Source organism: Octopus bimaculoides, chromosome 15, assembly GCF_046866305.1.
Source record: "Octopus bimaculoides isolate indiv1 chromosome 15, ASM4686630v1, whole genome shotgun sequence".
Taxonomy (NCBI): Eukaryota; Metazoa; Mollusca; class Cephalopoda; order Octopoda; family Octopodidae; genus Octopus; species Octopus bimaculoides.
Window position 1 is genome coordinate 40,265,864 of NC_142942.1, and position 15,000 is coordinate 40,280,863.

The following is a 15,000-nucleotide window of genomic DNA, read 5'->3' on the forward strand; positions in this document are numbered from 1 at the left end:
TCCTGTGCTTCCCTTGAACATGTGGTTTTCTGCTCACCGTCAATTCGTCCTTGAAATGAGAGCCATCCTTGCGGTTGCTTAAGCAAGCATTCGTGTGTTGGCTATTCCCTATAATGTGCTTGTTTTTCCTTTTTTATTTACACAGCTGATACAGAATTGTTGGGCTCTTCGCTGTGGATGTTTTCCATTCCATCTTATTCTCACGATCAAACCAATGTTGGACTATTATCGCCACATAAAATGACACAGATATATCTAGGCAACACACAAATACATCCACGAGTGCTTTTTTAAAATTTCGTTTTCATCTGCAATGCTTAAGCTTTTCGTCTAAAACAGTGGTTCTAAAATGAGAGTCATATGAACCTTGCAGATTCATATAAGGTTTTCTTGATAAAATTTATGTGGAATAAATAGGTTTCACTTCTACAATACACAAAGTATTTTACTTACACAATACACAAAATATTTAATTCCTTTCCTACTCTAGGCACAAGGCCCGAAATATTTTTTTGGGATGGGGCCAGTCGATTGGATCAACCCCAGTACGCAACTGGTACTTAATTTATCGACCCCGAAAGGGTGAGAGGCAAAGTCAAACGCGGAGATATTTGAACTCAGAACATAAAGACAGACGAAATGCCGCTAAGCATTTCGTCCAGCGTACTAACGTTTCTTATTTCTTTATTGCCCACAAGGGGCTAAACATAGAGGGGACAAACAAGGACAGACAAAGGGAGTATGTCGATTATATCGACCCCAGTGCGTAAATGGTACTTAATTTATCGACCTCGAAAGGATGAAAGGCAAAGTCGACCTCGGCGGGTTTTGAACTCATAACGTAGAGGCAGACGAGATACTGCTAAGCATTTCGCCCTGCGTGCTAACGCTTCTGCCAGCTCGCCGCTTTACAAAATATTTAATTCCAATAATAGAATAGGATTTTTTAAGCATCGAATCTTTATGAACGTCTACTCAAGTAAAACTAGGAATCAAAGTGATCGACAGGTAAAAAAAATAGCTGAATACCACTGGACTAAAACATCAGAATTGTACTACTAAGGAATTTCAAAACTTACATTTTGCTTTCTAAGTGAACTGTAATTATGTAACACCTCGAAAGGATGACTCACATTTCAAGCTGGGGGTATCTTCACTTGTTCAAACATTGTTATTATTATTGCTGTTTTGTTAACGTTATTATAACTGAAAGGCAAATTCAGAAGGAACTGATCTACGATCAAAGCCATACCAACCGTGGCCGTCTCATCTCTTTAGATGCATCTCGGTACATATTGTAGTATTTGTTCTTACATTATTGAAGATGGCAGTGTGTAGTTGGAAGGTGGTCAGTTTGCAATTTCTCTGAGATTTTTATTGTTGATTATGATGACAGTGCTGTGGTTGTTATTTTTGTTGTTATTGTTTTTGTTGTTGCTAGTACTGTTAGGTTCTGATGTCTATCAGGGTGATATGATAACTCGTGTCAGCTTTTATAGAGTTTTCTCATCTTTTTCGTATGCTTTCCATACTCTATAAGAGTCCTTCACTAAGGTAGTAGGATGTGGATTGTTGAATATTTTGCTGTTACAGTTATCCGATCGAGTAACCACATAGGGGCTCCTTGTCGGTACGGTTGTATGAAAATGTGTTGACATGTGTGGTGTTGCTCTTTATTACTGATACAGGAAATGGTTATAAACAGACCATTAACAGGCAAACAGAGGATAATCATTTGGTGAAAACCGTCCAAGCAGCAGATGAATTAGATAAACTTCGGAAGGATTGAAAGCAAAATCGACTGCAAAGATGAATGAACGCAGAAAACAATTTCAGGGAACAGTGTGTGCGTATGTTTCAACGTTGTGTGCGTGTATCTGTGTTTTCACGTGTGATTCTTTCAGTACGTGTATATTTCTGTAAAGATAGAGATGTAATTCACACGCGTGTGGGCCCCCTCCCCCACATACACACAAAGACACTCACACAAGCTCGCATGCACACATATCCACACACACACACACACACACACACACTCATACAAACACGCACATAAACACACACAGGCATGTGTGTGAGTATATGTGTTTGTGTGCGTGTATGTATGTGTGTGTGTGTGTGTGTGTATTTATAATACTTTTACAAGTAGAGGTGTAATAGTGGCTTTGAAATTTAGTTTGCAAGTTTACAACGGACTCCTTCGCACCATTGCAATCTTCAGGCGAAGAGAGTGGCGTGAAAATGTGTCACCCTTGCATCTTCCATTCATGTACACAAGTCTTTTTATTGTCTCTTTGTATATTTTCTCTTATTCGTTTCTGTTGAAGAGCGTAGACTCGAAACGTAAAAGACTAGCTCACTTCCCCGAGCGTCAATCGAATACACCTGCTTGTTGTTCATACACCTGCTTTCATCTTTTGTTTTTCTGTAAATTTCAACTATATATATATATATATATATATATATATATATATATATATATATATATATACACACATACATGTGCATATACATACTTGCATACATATTCCCAGTTCCATATTAATATGAGCAAAAAAGTATGACGTTCACTTTCCTTACCTCGACCAACCCTTGAAGGATTCTCACTGCCATGACTAGTCCATAATGTACAGAGGCAGCTCCAGGAAGGAACAAGTTTAAGAATGAAGAAATGGTTATTGCTGTTCCAAATATCCTGCGAAATATAATATAACATTATGTTAGTTATCAATTCTGTGCTTTATACAAAAAAAAAAAAACTGGTTATTCCGTTTAGAAATGTTTTAATAAATGCAAAATGGGCAAGTAGTTCTGAAACTTCAACATGTATATTACATTTATATCTGTAGCATTTAGTCTTTCATATATTTAGCTTTGTTAGAATATATTACTCTTGACGTATACAGCCATTCTTGTAAGTGTTGATGTTAACGAACCGTCTGCATACACTCTCCAAGGCACTTATATGCATGTGTAGTCAACTCGTGCTTTGCCGTTCAAATTTCATTTCGTTGGACGAATACTATTATCTGCGAAAAACTTGTTGGCGACAGTTTGTTCAATTAGCGGATCGTTCGTATATGTTCTCCCAGTACTTATAAGCGTGTATAGCGTACTCGTGACTGTTGTTCAATTTCCACCTCGCCAAACGATTGGGCTGATCATATTTCAGCTCGTTTTATTATTATCATTTTTTTTTTCAGAAAAATCATTCGTTATTCGATTAGTTCTTTAGAGGAATGTTCGTTATGAATGTATGCGCATGTCTACAACATATTAGGTTTTAATACGTTATATATTGCTAATTAGTAGCCCTCTGTGTTTGTGTGAGCATTCTTTATAAGTGAGTGTCGAACTGAGTCCATGTCTCTGAATATTATACGAGGGGAACCCGAAAGTAACCGGAAACGTTCTCTGTAGGACAAGTCCACTGCTAGAACCCGTGTAATTCGACTCTCATATATCAGTCTGCCGACCAGTATTGCCTTGCTCTGTCATACTACTTCATGGTGCGTCTTTGTTTTGCAATGCTTCTCTCCTGCTCGTCAATTTTTGCGATGGCTGAACAGCGTGGTCCCGTGAAGGAACAGCGTGCTCCCGTGAAAGAACAGCGTGCTCCCGTGAACTTCCGTTTTCTGCCAGGGAAAACGACTGCCGAATCAGTTGTCATGCTTCAAACAGCTTACAAGGACACTGCCATGGGCAAAACACCTTACAAGGACACTGCCATGGGCAAAACATCTTACAAGGACGCTGCCATGAGCAAGACATAAGTTTACGAGTGGTTATCAAGTTTTATGAATAATCACTTGTTGCTTGAGGTCCAACCTCGTTCAGGGTGAGCGGTGACTTCCCGAACGAACGAAAGTATCATGAACATTTCTGAACCCATCTTGGAGGACTGTCACCTAAAAATTGAGGAACTTGTTGATATGACTGGTGTGTCCTGGAACTCTTGCCAACGAAGAGTGCCGAGGAATTGCAAATGAAATGAGTTGCTGCAAAATTTGTGCCTTGCACACGAACGATCAAAAGAAGTCGCGACCGAATATGTGTCGTGAGCTGAAATAACAGTTGAAAGTTCATGCGGATCTTCTTTGGAAGGTCATCACTGGTAACGAAAGTCAGTGCTACGAAATTTGCAGATGTGGAAGTGACGAAGAAAAAGACGACTAAGGCTTCACTTCGCAAGAGCTCCAGGACTGCTTCTAACAGTGTAAAACGCGTCTGGAACGAATTCAATATAGAATTCAAATGAATTCAATATAGATTCATACTATTTTTTTTATAAATCAAAGAAAACCTTAAATTGGAAACCTTAAATTTAGTATAGGATGAATCTATATTGAATTCATTTGTTTTGTTTATTTTGTTCATTGCTTACCTAAGACCGTTATTTGAAACGACCAATGAAACAGATCCATGTTTTTTTTAATTTATAGTAGTTTTGATTGCATCGTCATTTCTCTCCCATTTTTAACAAAACTGTCCGATAAACAGGAACGTGAAACTCTTAGTAACAGCTTTTTGTTATATTTCTGCTACTTTTAAATAAAGCATATTACTCTACCTCTGGTATTTGAGTACTCCTTTTTCCACCTTGTTGCACATTTATATGCTTACTTCGGTATATATATAAAATCATATATCAATTTATTATACCTTTAGAGTACGAGAAGACAATAATTTCGTAGTTTCGGCTTGTTCATCTTCAAAGATGAGCCTGATGAAATTGAGAATGCCGAAAATTCGAAGTAACTGTCACCTCTTCTGATAAAACTTAAACTCCTAGGCGTAGGCGTGACTGTATGGTAAGTAGCTTACGCAGCAACCACATGGTTCCGAGTTCAGTCTCACTGCGTGGCAACTTGGGCAAGAGTCTTCTACTATAGCCTCGGGCCGACCAAAGCCTTGTGATGGGATTTGGTAGACGGAAACTGAAAGAAGCCTGTCGTATATATGTATATATGTATATATATGTATATATGTGTGTGTCTGTGTTTGTTCCACCAACATCGCTTGACAACCGATGCTGGTGTGTTTACGTCCCCGTAACTTAGCGATTCGGCAAAAGACCCGATAGAATAAGTACTAGGCTTACAAAGAGTAAGTCCTGAGGTCGATTTGCTCGACTAAAGGCGGTGCTCCAGCGTGGCCACGGTCAAATGACTGAAACAAGTAAAAGAGTAAATACGTACTCTACGAAAATAGTTTTGAATTATTCTTTAGCTTAATCTTAAATATTTTCATTAATGTGTGTGTGTGTCTATGCGTATATGTGTATGTGTGTATGCTTGGTTACATAGTTGTGTGTATATGTTTGTGTGTGTGTAAGTGTGTGTGTGTGTGTGTGTGTGTGTGTTTGTGTGTGCATATGTGTGTGCATGTGCGTGTGTGTGTTGATATTGTAGGAGTTTGAGTTCTTATGTGAGCATGCATATTTTTTTATACATTCTTAAGAAATGGATGTAGTTAACATGTACATTTATACGTGAGTATATCATTGTATGTGTGTGTGTGTGTGTGTTTGCGTATGATTGCTTTATAGATGATTGCGTTTATAGATGTAGGTCGCACTGGGTGGTTAGACTTAGTTACGAGTTTCTCATGTATTTACTGTACAAGTTCAATAGCTGCGAGGAATTAAACTGTTTAGCTTTCTTCTCTTCAGACATGGTAATGACAGCAAAGATAATTAATCAAATCCTCGAAAAGGCCACTAGGTATATATAAAACATTCAAGGAGTCAAGTAGAGTTAGATGATGTGTTTATTAAATGTTTTCTCAGATGCTATGCTTTTTTTTTAATTTACCTTTATTTTTAATGTTTTGTCAGTCTCTATGCCTTTTTAATTAGATTTTTCTTTCCATGGGCATTTGTATTTGAAAATTATAAAGAAAACTTTCACTGTTTTTTAAGAGTGCAATTTTAGTATTATTATACTTAATGTTTGTATTTCCAGTAAAATAGTTATTTCCCGTTTATATTGTGTTGTTCTGGCGCTCCATCGACTAAATTGCGCACATATATATTCGAACATATTTTAAAGAGTATAAATATTATGCACAACTCCTGTTTTATTTACGTCTCTTCACATATAGTTTTCTTGTTCGTTTGAGGTATGCAATACTGACGAATGTTGCAAGGAATTAGTTCTTTTAAAGGATTGCCCACCCGGAATTGTAATTAAATTCGGAGGAACTCCTAGGTTAATTTTTTTCTTTGCTTTTTTTGCTTTATTTTTTTTTTTGTATTTTGTTACAATTGAATTTTCCAAGTCTACGACAATGTCCCAGGGTCTCTATAAAAGTAACGTACTAGTAATGATGATGAATATGACGGTGAATATGTTGATGATGTTGATGGTGATGATGATGTGAAGATTAACTATTAAAGGATTACAAGAAGAATGGGGACTGTACAGGATGATACAATAGAATATTATATGATGTGCTATGATGTGGAGATACATAAGAGGCGTATAAATTGTAAAATAACAAAAAGGAAGGAAACATGTTCGAGCAATAAAGGCATACAATCTGGATCCGTTTCGATCAATTGTTCTATCCCTTCATCGAGCCAATTTTGTTCGGCATGCCCATCTGAAGAATAGCGATGAAAAATGCTGCAGGCTGCACTAGGTGAGAAGGTGATCAATGACAATGATGGGACCCCCCACCCAGGAGTACAAAATTAGTACACCAGGAAACATCGGATGAAGTTGTTGAAAAATACTGGAATTGGTTAAAACATGTTTTCTTTTCTTTGTGCAAAAAAGGTGTCAGAAGGACTAATTCCTGCTGCTCAAGAACAAACTTAACGAACAAAATCAATCAGAAGTAGTACTGGTAAGACAGCAGTATCACATTTGTGTAGATTATGCCAAAAGTCATCTGAGACGTGTAATTAATTAATTAGTTGATGCTCAAAACTGACGCAATTGGAGTACAAAAACCACATGACAATGTGGCAGTGCGAATACGTTAGGTGTTGTGCAGGGGGTATGGGCTAGAATGGTCCAATAAGGGGTAGGAGCACCAACCATTTCTTGTAGCAGAGAAAGATTAGATGAAACTAATATGAGATATGCCAATCTACAGAGATAAGAATATATCACTCTCCTATGGAAGTGCTCTTCAAAATAGACCTTCACCGAGTAGCTATACCTGAGACGAATTTTCTGAAGACAGTGGATGAGAAAATTGGGAAATATCAAAACCTAGTTTTGGAAGGGAAACGTATCCTCAGGGCCTGAGAAGTCAGTGTGGTACCTATTGTGATCGGTACATTTGGGATCATCTCAAAGAATGCAACATTCAGGAACCAAAAGTTGCAAATACCAAACTTCATACGATGTATTCATTTGACAGGGATAACTGGAGCAGCGCATGTGTGAAGGAAAGTGTTGTCACTCCAATCTGCGGGATACTGATGAATCGTGAGATAATAGCTCAGGAGACTATAAGAAAATAATGATAATAATAATCCTTTCTGATATAGGCACAAGGCTTGAAATTTTGAGGGAGGGAACTAGTCGATTACTTCGACCATAAAGTTTCACTGGTACTTAATTTATTGACCTGAAAAGATGAAAGGCAAAGCCGAAGTCGGCGGAATTTGAACACAGAATGTAGCGGCATACGAAATACCGCTAAGCATTTCGCTCGACGTGCTAACGATTCTGCCAGCTCACTGCCTTCAATAATAGTAGTAGTAGTAGTAGTAGTAGTAGTAGTAGTAGTAGTAGTAGTAGTAGTAGTAGCTTCTGTTTCAGGCACAAGGCAAGTAGATTTGATAGGGGTAATTTAATGCCGTGCAGTCTAGTTCTTGGCCGCTTCTTTATGTTATTGACTACAAAATGAATAACAGCGAAGACAAAGATTTTAGTATGTAAGTCGTGGAAATAATATCACGAGGCTTGAAGCTCAACGCTCAATCGACACTTCGCTTCAGAAGTACTCATCTCAATACTTGATTGTTTATTAAATTTGTCAATGTCGGAGGGATGAAATCTCAAACCAAAATTTGATATCGGCGTAAATTGAAATCAGAACGTTAAAAGCCGAAGAAAATCTTCCAAAGTACATATTTTTGTCCTAGGCTTAACGATTCTGCATGTACACCACGATTGCTAACACCATTTTAACAGATAATATTTAGAGGGAAGATTTTCTTAAGCGATGTATTTACATTCTATGCTATTCCTTTCGAACCAGAATATTTTGGCATGGAAGACGTGAACTGAATATGTAATCCGTGTGTGTGAAGTGAACGTTACTGGAGAACGTGATTCATGTATAAATACATGAATGAATGACATGGATTTTCCTTTAAGGTAGTTATGAGTCATTTTAGCTTCCTTTGACATATCACAGAGGCTGTCGTATATGTATGTCTTCTTTTAAGTGTCGTGGACTTAATGGTTGTAATACTTCTTTTTCTAAATTTTTTCTTCGCATGTTGATCTTGCGTAAACTACGCGTAAACTACAACGGATATGCATGTTTCTGTCAGTCATTGTTTAATATATATATATATATATATATATATATATATATGTGTGTGTGTGTGTGTGTGTGTGTGTGTGTGTGTGTGTGTGTATATATGTGCATACATATATATGCATATATATATATATGTATATGTATGTATATATATATATATATATATATATATATATATATATATATATATATATATATATATATATATATATATACATATATATATATATATATATGCATATATATATATATATATATGTATATGTATGTATATATATATATATATATATATATATATATATATATATATATATATATATATATATGTATATGCATACATTTATAAATAGATGCATATATTATACATATATTATATATATATATATATATATATATATATATATATATACATATATGTATATATATATATATATATATATATATATATATATATATATATATATATATATATATATATATATATATATATATATATATATATATATATATACACACTTATGTTTGTATGTCTGCATATTCGTGTGTATGTGTGTCTGAACGTTCATGTGTGCGCGTGTGTACGTGTATATGGATGGTCTTCCTTACTTAAATGTATTTCTATGACATCAAATTATGCATGAACATCAGATGTCAACAGTCGAAGATTCACAACAAAAAAATAAATTTCTTTCACGTGAGAAAGATTGAACTCTTTTCAATACTATATATTAAAGAAAGAGAAATTGCTTTCAGTTTATATATATATATACACACACACACACACACATACGCATATATATATATATATATATGCGCATAGAATTTAAGAACACGCTTACGTGTATGTATGTGCATGAGTATATGATTTTCTGTGTGTGCTTATGTATAGCGATATACAATCATAAATGTAAAATGCCAAGCATTTCTGCATGCAGATGTATAGACAAAAGGCGCGTGAACTAAGTGGACCGTTTAAATGCATATCCGAATTACCTCAGCATAGATCAGTAGCTAACATTTTATTTATTTATGTTAAGCATAAGAGAAACCGTTTTTGCTCACCTTAGCGCAATCAAACGAAAATCACAGCCCCCACGTACTTTGTGCTGTTCACACTGGTTGCATAATGCGTTTTCACTACATTGATTTCACATTTTTACTCGTGGCTAACATTGATAACGATGCCACATTACCGATACCAACAATGCTATCAGCTCCAGTATTACAACCAAATCTACGAGCTAAGTCTGTAAACATTTTTCTTCATTCTACTAAATCTGTTAATTTATATTAAGATCTATTCTGGCGTTTTTAAAAAATTCCTGTGACACTCTTCTTGGCTATATGAAGTGCTTTAAAAACTGCTGGTACGAAATTGTTGTCTTATGTAAAAAAAAAAAAAAAATCATTATTCTGACTCAATTTTCTAAATTCATCTAGGGCCAAACAGAAGCTATCATAAACGAGAGCAATAAAAATAAACACAGACCACCACCATCATTATCATTACCCGCATCTCATTTATCTCGAAATGAAATTGATTCAACAAAGAAGACAGCTTAAAACCATTTAAAATTTTTACACTATCAATAAATAACGAGCTATTTTCGTCAAGAATACGGAAAACTGACCAATCCTATGCTAACAGTTTGTAGACGATTTGGCTGGAGACCATATGAATGCATATGATACATGTCTTAGACTAAAAGTATGTGATTGTATTCAGTTGCTATCACCAGACGGATAACGAATCTAGAAAAAGCAAAAACAATACAGCGGCAAAATCAACCGTTTAAATATCTTTATAGGACGTACGGGGATTAAGTTGCAAGCTCAATAACTACATTTTATAAAAAACGACCAAAGCCTTGTGAGTGCATTTGGTAGACGAAAACTGAAAGAAGCCCGTCGCATATATATATATATATATATATATATATATATATATATATATATATATATATATATATATATATATATATATATATATATATATATATATATGTGGGGGGGAGTGTTTGTGTGTCTGTGTTTGTCCCCCCAACATCGCTTGACAAGCGATGGTGGCGTGTTTGCGTCCTCGTAACTTAGCTGTTCGGCAAAAGAACCGATCGAATAAGTACTAGGCTTACAAAGAAGAAGTCCTGGGGTCGATTTGCTCGACTGACGGTGGTGCTCCAGCATGGCCGCAGTCAAATGACGGAAACAAGTAAAAGAGTAAAAGAGTGAAATAACATCAATTTTGAAATTTTATCCGAAGCATGAAGAAATCAAATATTGGGATACTTGTAAATGGAAACGTTCTGTGGGAAGTTTCAAATCATTATATTTAAAAGAATTATGGTATCACATGCTAACGTACCAAATTGCTCTGTCATAATATGGACAAATCTCTTCGATGCAAAAGAACCGATTCTATTAGATCAACACCGGATGAATAACATTTGCAAATTCGTTCATTTCATGTCTGCAAGCAACCAACATCATTCTTAATGCAATTAAAGAATTTAATTCATGCGGAGAAATATGGACTGTGACCAGCATGAAACAAATAGGAATTCGCTGCCCCTTACCCTATTTTTAGTACTTTGACCTGAGTTGATTGCTGGGGCTACTGAACTATCAATAATGCACCGAGAGCATTATTGACGTTGATATCAGCAGCTTATTAATACATAATGCCACTTGTCATATGCTGGATTATAGCAACAGTGTTGGCAAGTGTTCAACATGCAAATGACATAGATGATCTGTTTCCTTTCCCAAGCTGCGACTGCCTCTCAATTGAACAACTTTTATATGTTGAGGAATTTATCAAGTGAATTTTCTACACTCACCTCATAGTTAGGTAGCAAATTGAGAAATGTGTTTGAACGTAGGAGAAAATAATTTACGGCATGTGTTCCTCAGTCACAAAGGAATAATCCAGGGCAGTAGACTGAAGAAATTGTTAAAATTTCGGATGAGATATCGTACGATATTTGATCCCGGTTTTTTAGCTCTGAGTCTTTGGCAGATAGACATAACACACTGCCTAATTGAACACCAGTACCTGAAGATTGAGAGCCTTCAACTTGAGAGCGTTCTTCAAGATTGAGAGCGTTCACACAATTGCAATGATTCGGCCCAAGTGTCCTGTTTGTGGATAATTTACTTTCTTCTTTCAACCAGTTACAGTAGACTTGAAAACTTAACAGGTCATATGATCTTCCATCCCTTCCTGGTGTAAAAATGCAAGAATATGTAATACAGTGAACCAAGAAGTTTCGCTAATGCATTTACACATCTAATTGGTGAAAAAATATTACATTAATCAATTCTGATTAACAAAGTACCAATAGAGATAACCACCAACATTTTAATAGAAATTTATTGAAATTTGAATATAGGAGAAAGATGGATTTTGGCAAAATAGGTTATCTTATCCATTTTATAAAGACAAGAAACATTCAAAAATATAATTTTTGCTACGCCGTTGTTAAAACAAAATGTGGAAATTTTATCATGGGTTCCTTCACTCAGATCTGACTCGGAGCTAAATATCAAGTAGAACAAAAGAAGAACACTATCAACTGCTATTAATATTGATTCTTTCAAGAATCGCAAGGAACCAGTTTTGAAAAGTTTACGTGGAATAAAACCGAATAAAATATATATACAATATATGGAAACAGCTCTACACAGGCGAATGTAAACTTCCTTCTTAGTCAGGTAATCATAAATGCATATTTCTAAATAAAATTGGAAAAGTCTTTCTTGGAAAAAATATGCAATGGCAAGGTAATGCTGAAAATAAGCCTGATTCGAGCAATATTCTTAATTTTTTCTCAGGTCATTATGCCCCCAGGCAAGATTCCCAAACCGGGTCAAGTGAGACTGTAGATATTATATAACCGTCTTTTTGTTGATCTGCCCCTAGTATTCTTAACTGTTGGCTTGGCTTGGTTTGAAGAATGTCTTGAGATTCAGTCCTGTGACTTTCTAATTGTATGTATCTAGTACCCCAACGGTTACCTCTCAATGCTGAGAAGTAGGATATTCTATTATAATTTTAGGAGGCACAAAATAAAAAAGGATTTATGTATATGTTAGAACAACGCATGAATTGTATACTACAATTGGTTTTGCGCATATATGACGTACATGAGAGACTGATAGAGAGAGAGGAAAACAAGATGAGAGACAGGGAGAGTGTATTACTATACTTACGTAAATAAATATTTAATTACCTTAATGGAGTAAAGGTAATTATATATTTATTTTCGTAGGCAAATTAAACTCGTTGACTTCATTCCTAAACCTTACTACACACATACACGTTCATTGTGTGTGTACAGTTATTGTATGTATGTATGTATATATGTATGTATATACGTATCCATATATATACACAAACACGCACACACACATGCACATGCACACACACACACATACACACACACAATACATATATATAGTGTTAAGACTTTTTAAGTAAGCATATATTGATTCTTTTTCTGAAGAACAAATTTAATGCATAAAATCTCTTGTTATATTGTGAATGAAGCCTATCAAAGCGGTGAATTGAGGACATTGGGAGTCACATGCTTCATTTTGGTGCAATCGATTTCTTAACTTCCTGATCATTCCTGCATTGAAAATGTTGACTCTAACTTAAAAATATATAACGCTTATATTCAGAGTAAATATAGTTTGGTGGATTTATTCCACCCTCTTCTTGGCGACAAATGGGTAAAGTGAAGTGAACACGATTTAACAAGCTAATGACATTGATTAGTGAAAAGAGCCTTATAAGGCACCTACATCTAACAGTTACAAAACGAACTATTGAGCCCTGTTCTACTTAAATCGTCCGACTTCATATATATATATCAACTAAATCTCCTTTAAATTAAACTTAATGTTAGCCTGTGGGGACGCCGTAGTAAAATGTACTTCACAAGATTGTTACTTCAAATTGAGGGTTTAAAAGGAGCCAATATGTTATCTTCTACATCGGTGTTCGATTTAGAAATAGCAAACAAATCACATTTAAATTATACCGAGTTTTAGCCTGTTAGGCCCTTTATTGTACGTTCGATTTCTGAACCGGATGGCACATTGTGTCCCTGTGTAAAGCACTTCACTTCATGTTGCATTAGCTTTTTAGCGGATGAAGAATTACATCTGCTGCAGAACGGTGCCCCGCAGACTCCAGCAGAAGCAAAATATCGACGGCCTTATGTGGTTATGAGCTCATTGAACGATGAATGTAATGCGTTCGTTGCCATAAGATATTTTAACGCCTACCAACCGACATTTCTTTTGTAAAAAATGATCTGACAGCCAAATGTTCTAGTCTCCCACTTAATGTCTATATACTTCATATCATTGCATGGAATTCAATGGTGAACTTGGACGTAATCCAAATATGCGTTGTCAATAATTGATCCACATAGAAAATTTTTCAGTAACTTGTGTAAGATTATCAAAGTAGGTAAAATATGTCAGGATGCTCCGACTTAGGTTTGGTTTATATACATGCATACACGCAAAATCAAGCTCACACACATATACATACAAACACACACATTGGTATATGTATGTCCGGTTATATATATATATATATATATATATATATATATATATATATATATATATATATATATATATATATATATATATACGCATACACATTCACCCACGCAAACATACACACATATGTACATGCACAAATACATAAGTATATATATGTGTAGATATATACATATATGTTAATAAATATACACACAGCGTGTGTGTATGTGTGTGTGTGTGTGTGTGTGTGCTCATGCATACATGCGTATATATATATATATATATATATATATATATATATATATATATATATATATATATATATATATATATATATATATATATATATACATGCACATATAGAATAAAATATCAGGTCATCCCATAAGTTCTGTCCGATTTTACCTTTTTTTTTAATTGAATGGAATTTAATAGTATTTTAGAATGTCTAATGCAATTTAAAATTATTCTTATGCATTTGTGTACATTTAAACTAATTAAATATCACAGAATAATAGAATTAAAATTTCTTTGATTAAAACCCTTTCTAACATTGAAGTATCCGAAGGGAATTTGAGGCACATAATATAGAAAAAGTGCATAAGTAGAAAAAAGGAAACTCTGCAGGCGAAGCGACTAGCAACATATATCCAGTTTATCGGAAAGAATGCTTGAATGAAAGAACTTGCAGGTTATGGTTTACAAAATTCAGAAATGGAGATTTCAGCTTTGAAGATGAAGATCGAACAGGACGTCCAGTTGAGTTTGATGATAAACTCCTTGAGACATTCCTTGAAGAAAATCCTGCGTTATCAGTTGAAGAATTGGCAATAAAGCTTAGTTCAAACCATACAACTATTTATCATCATCTTGAACAACTTGGAAAGGTTCCTAAACTTGGAAAATGGGTGCCTCATGAATTGTCCGAAAGCAACCGCA

General features: G+C 35.1%; 1 protein-coding gene across 2 annotated transcripts in view; it reads right to left on the reverse strand.

Annotated features, from left to right (window-relative positions):
- LOC106873512 (vesicular glutamate transporter 1) overlaps positions 1 to 15,000 on the reverse strand; it is a 400,771-nt gene that overhangs the window by 51,177 nt on the left and 334,594 nt on the right. For both annotated transcript variants that reach the window (XM_052973285.2, XM_014920898.3), the window contains exon 4: positions 2,581 to 2,695. In XM_052973285.2, the coding sequence (XP_052829245.1) occupies positions 2,581 to 2,695 (115 nt within the window). The remainder of the gene's footprint in view (positions 1 to 2,580; positions 2,696 to 15,000) is intronic.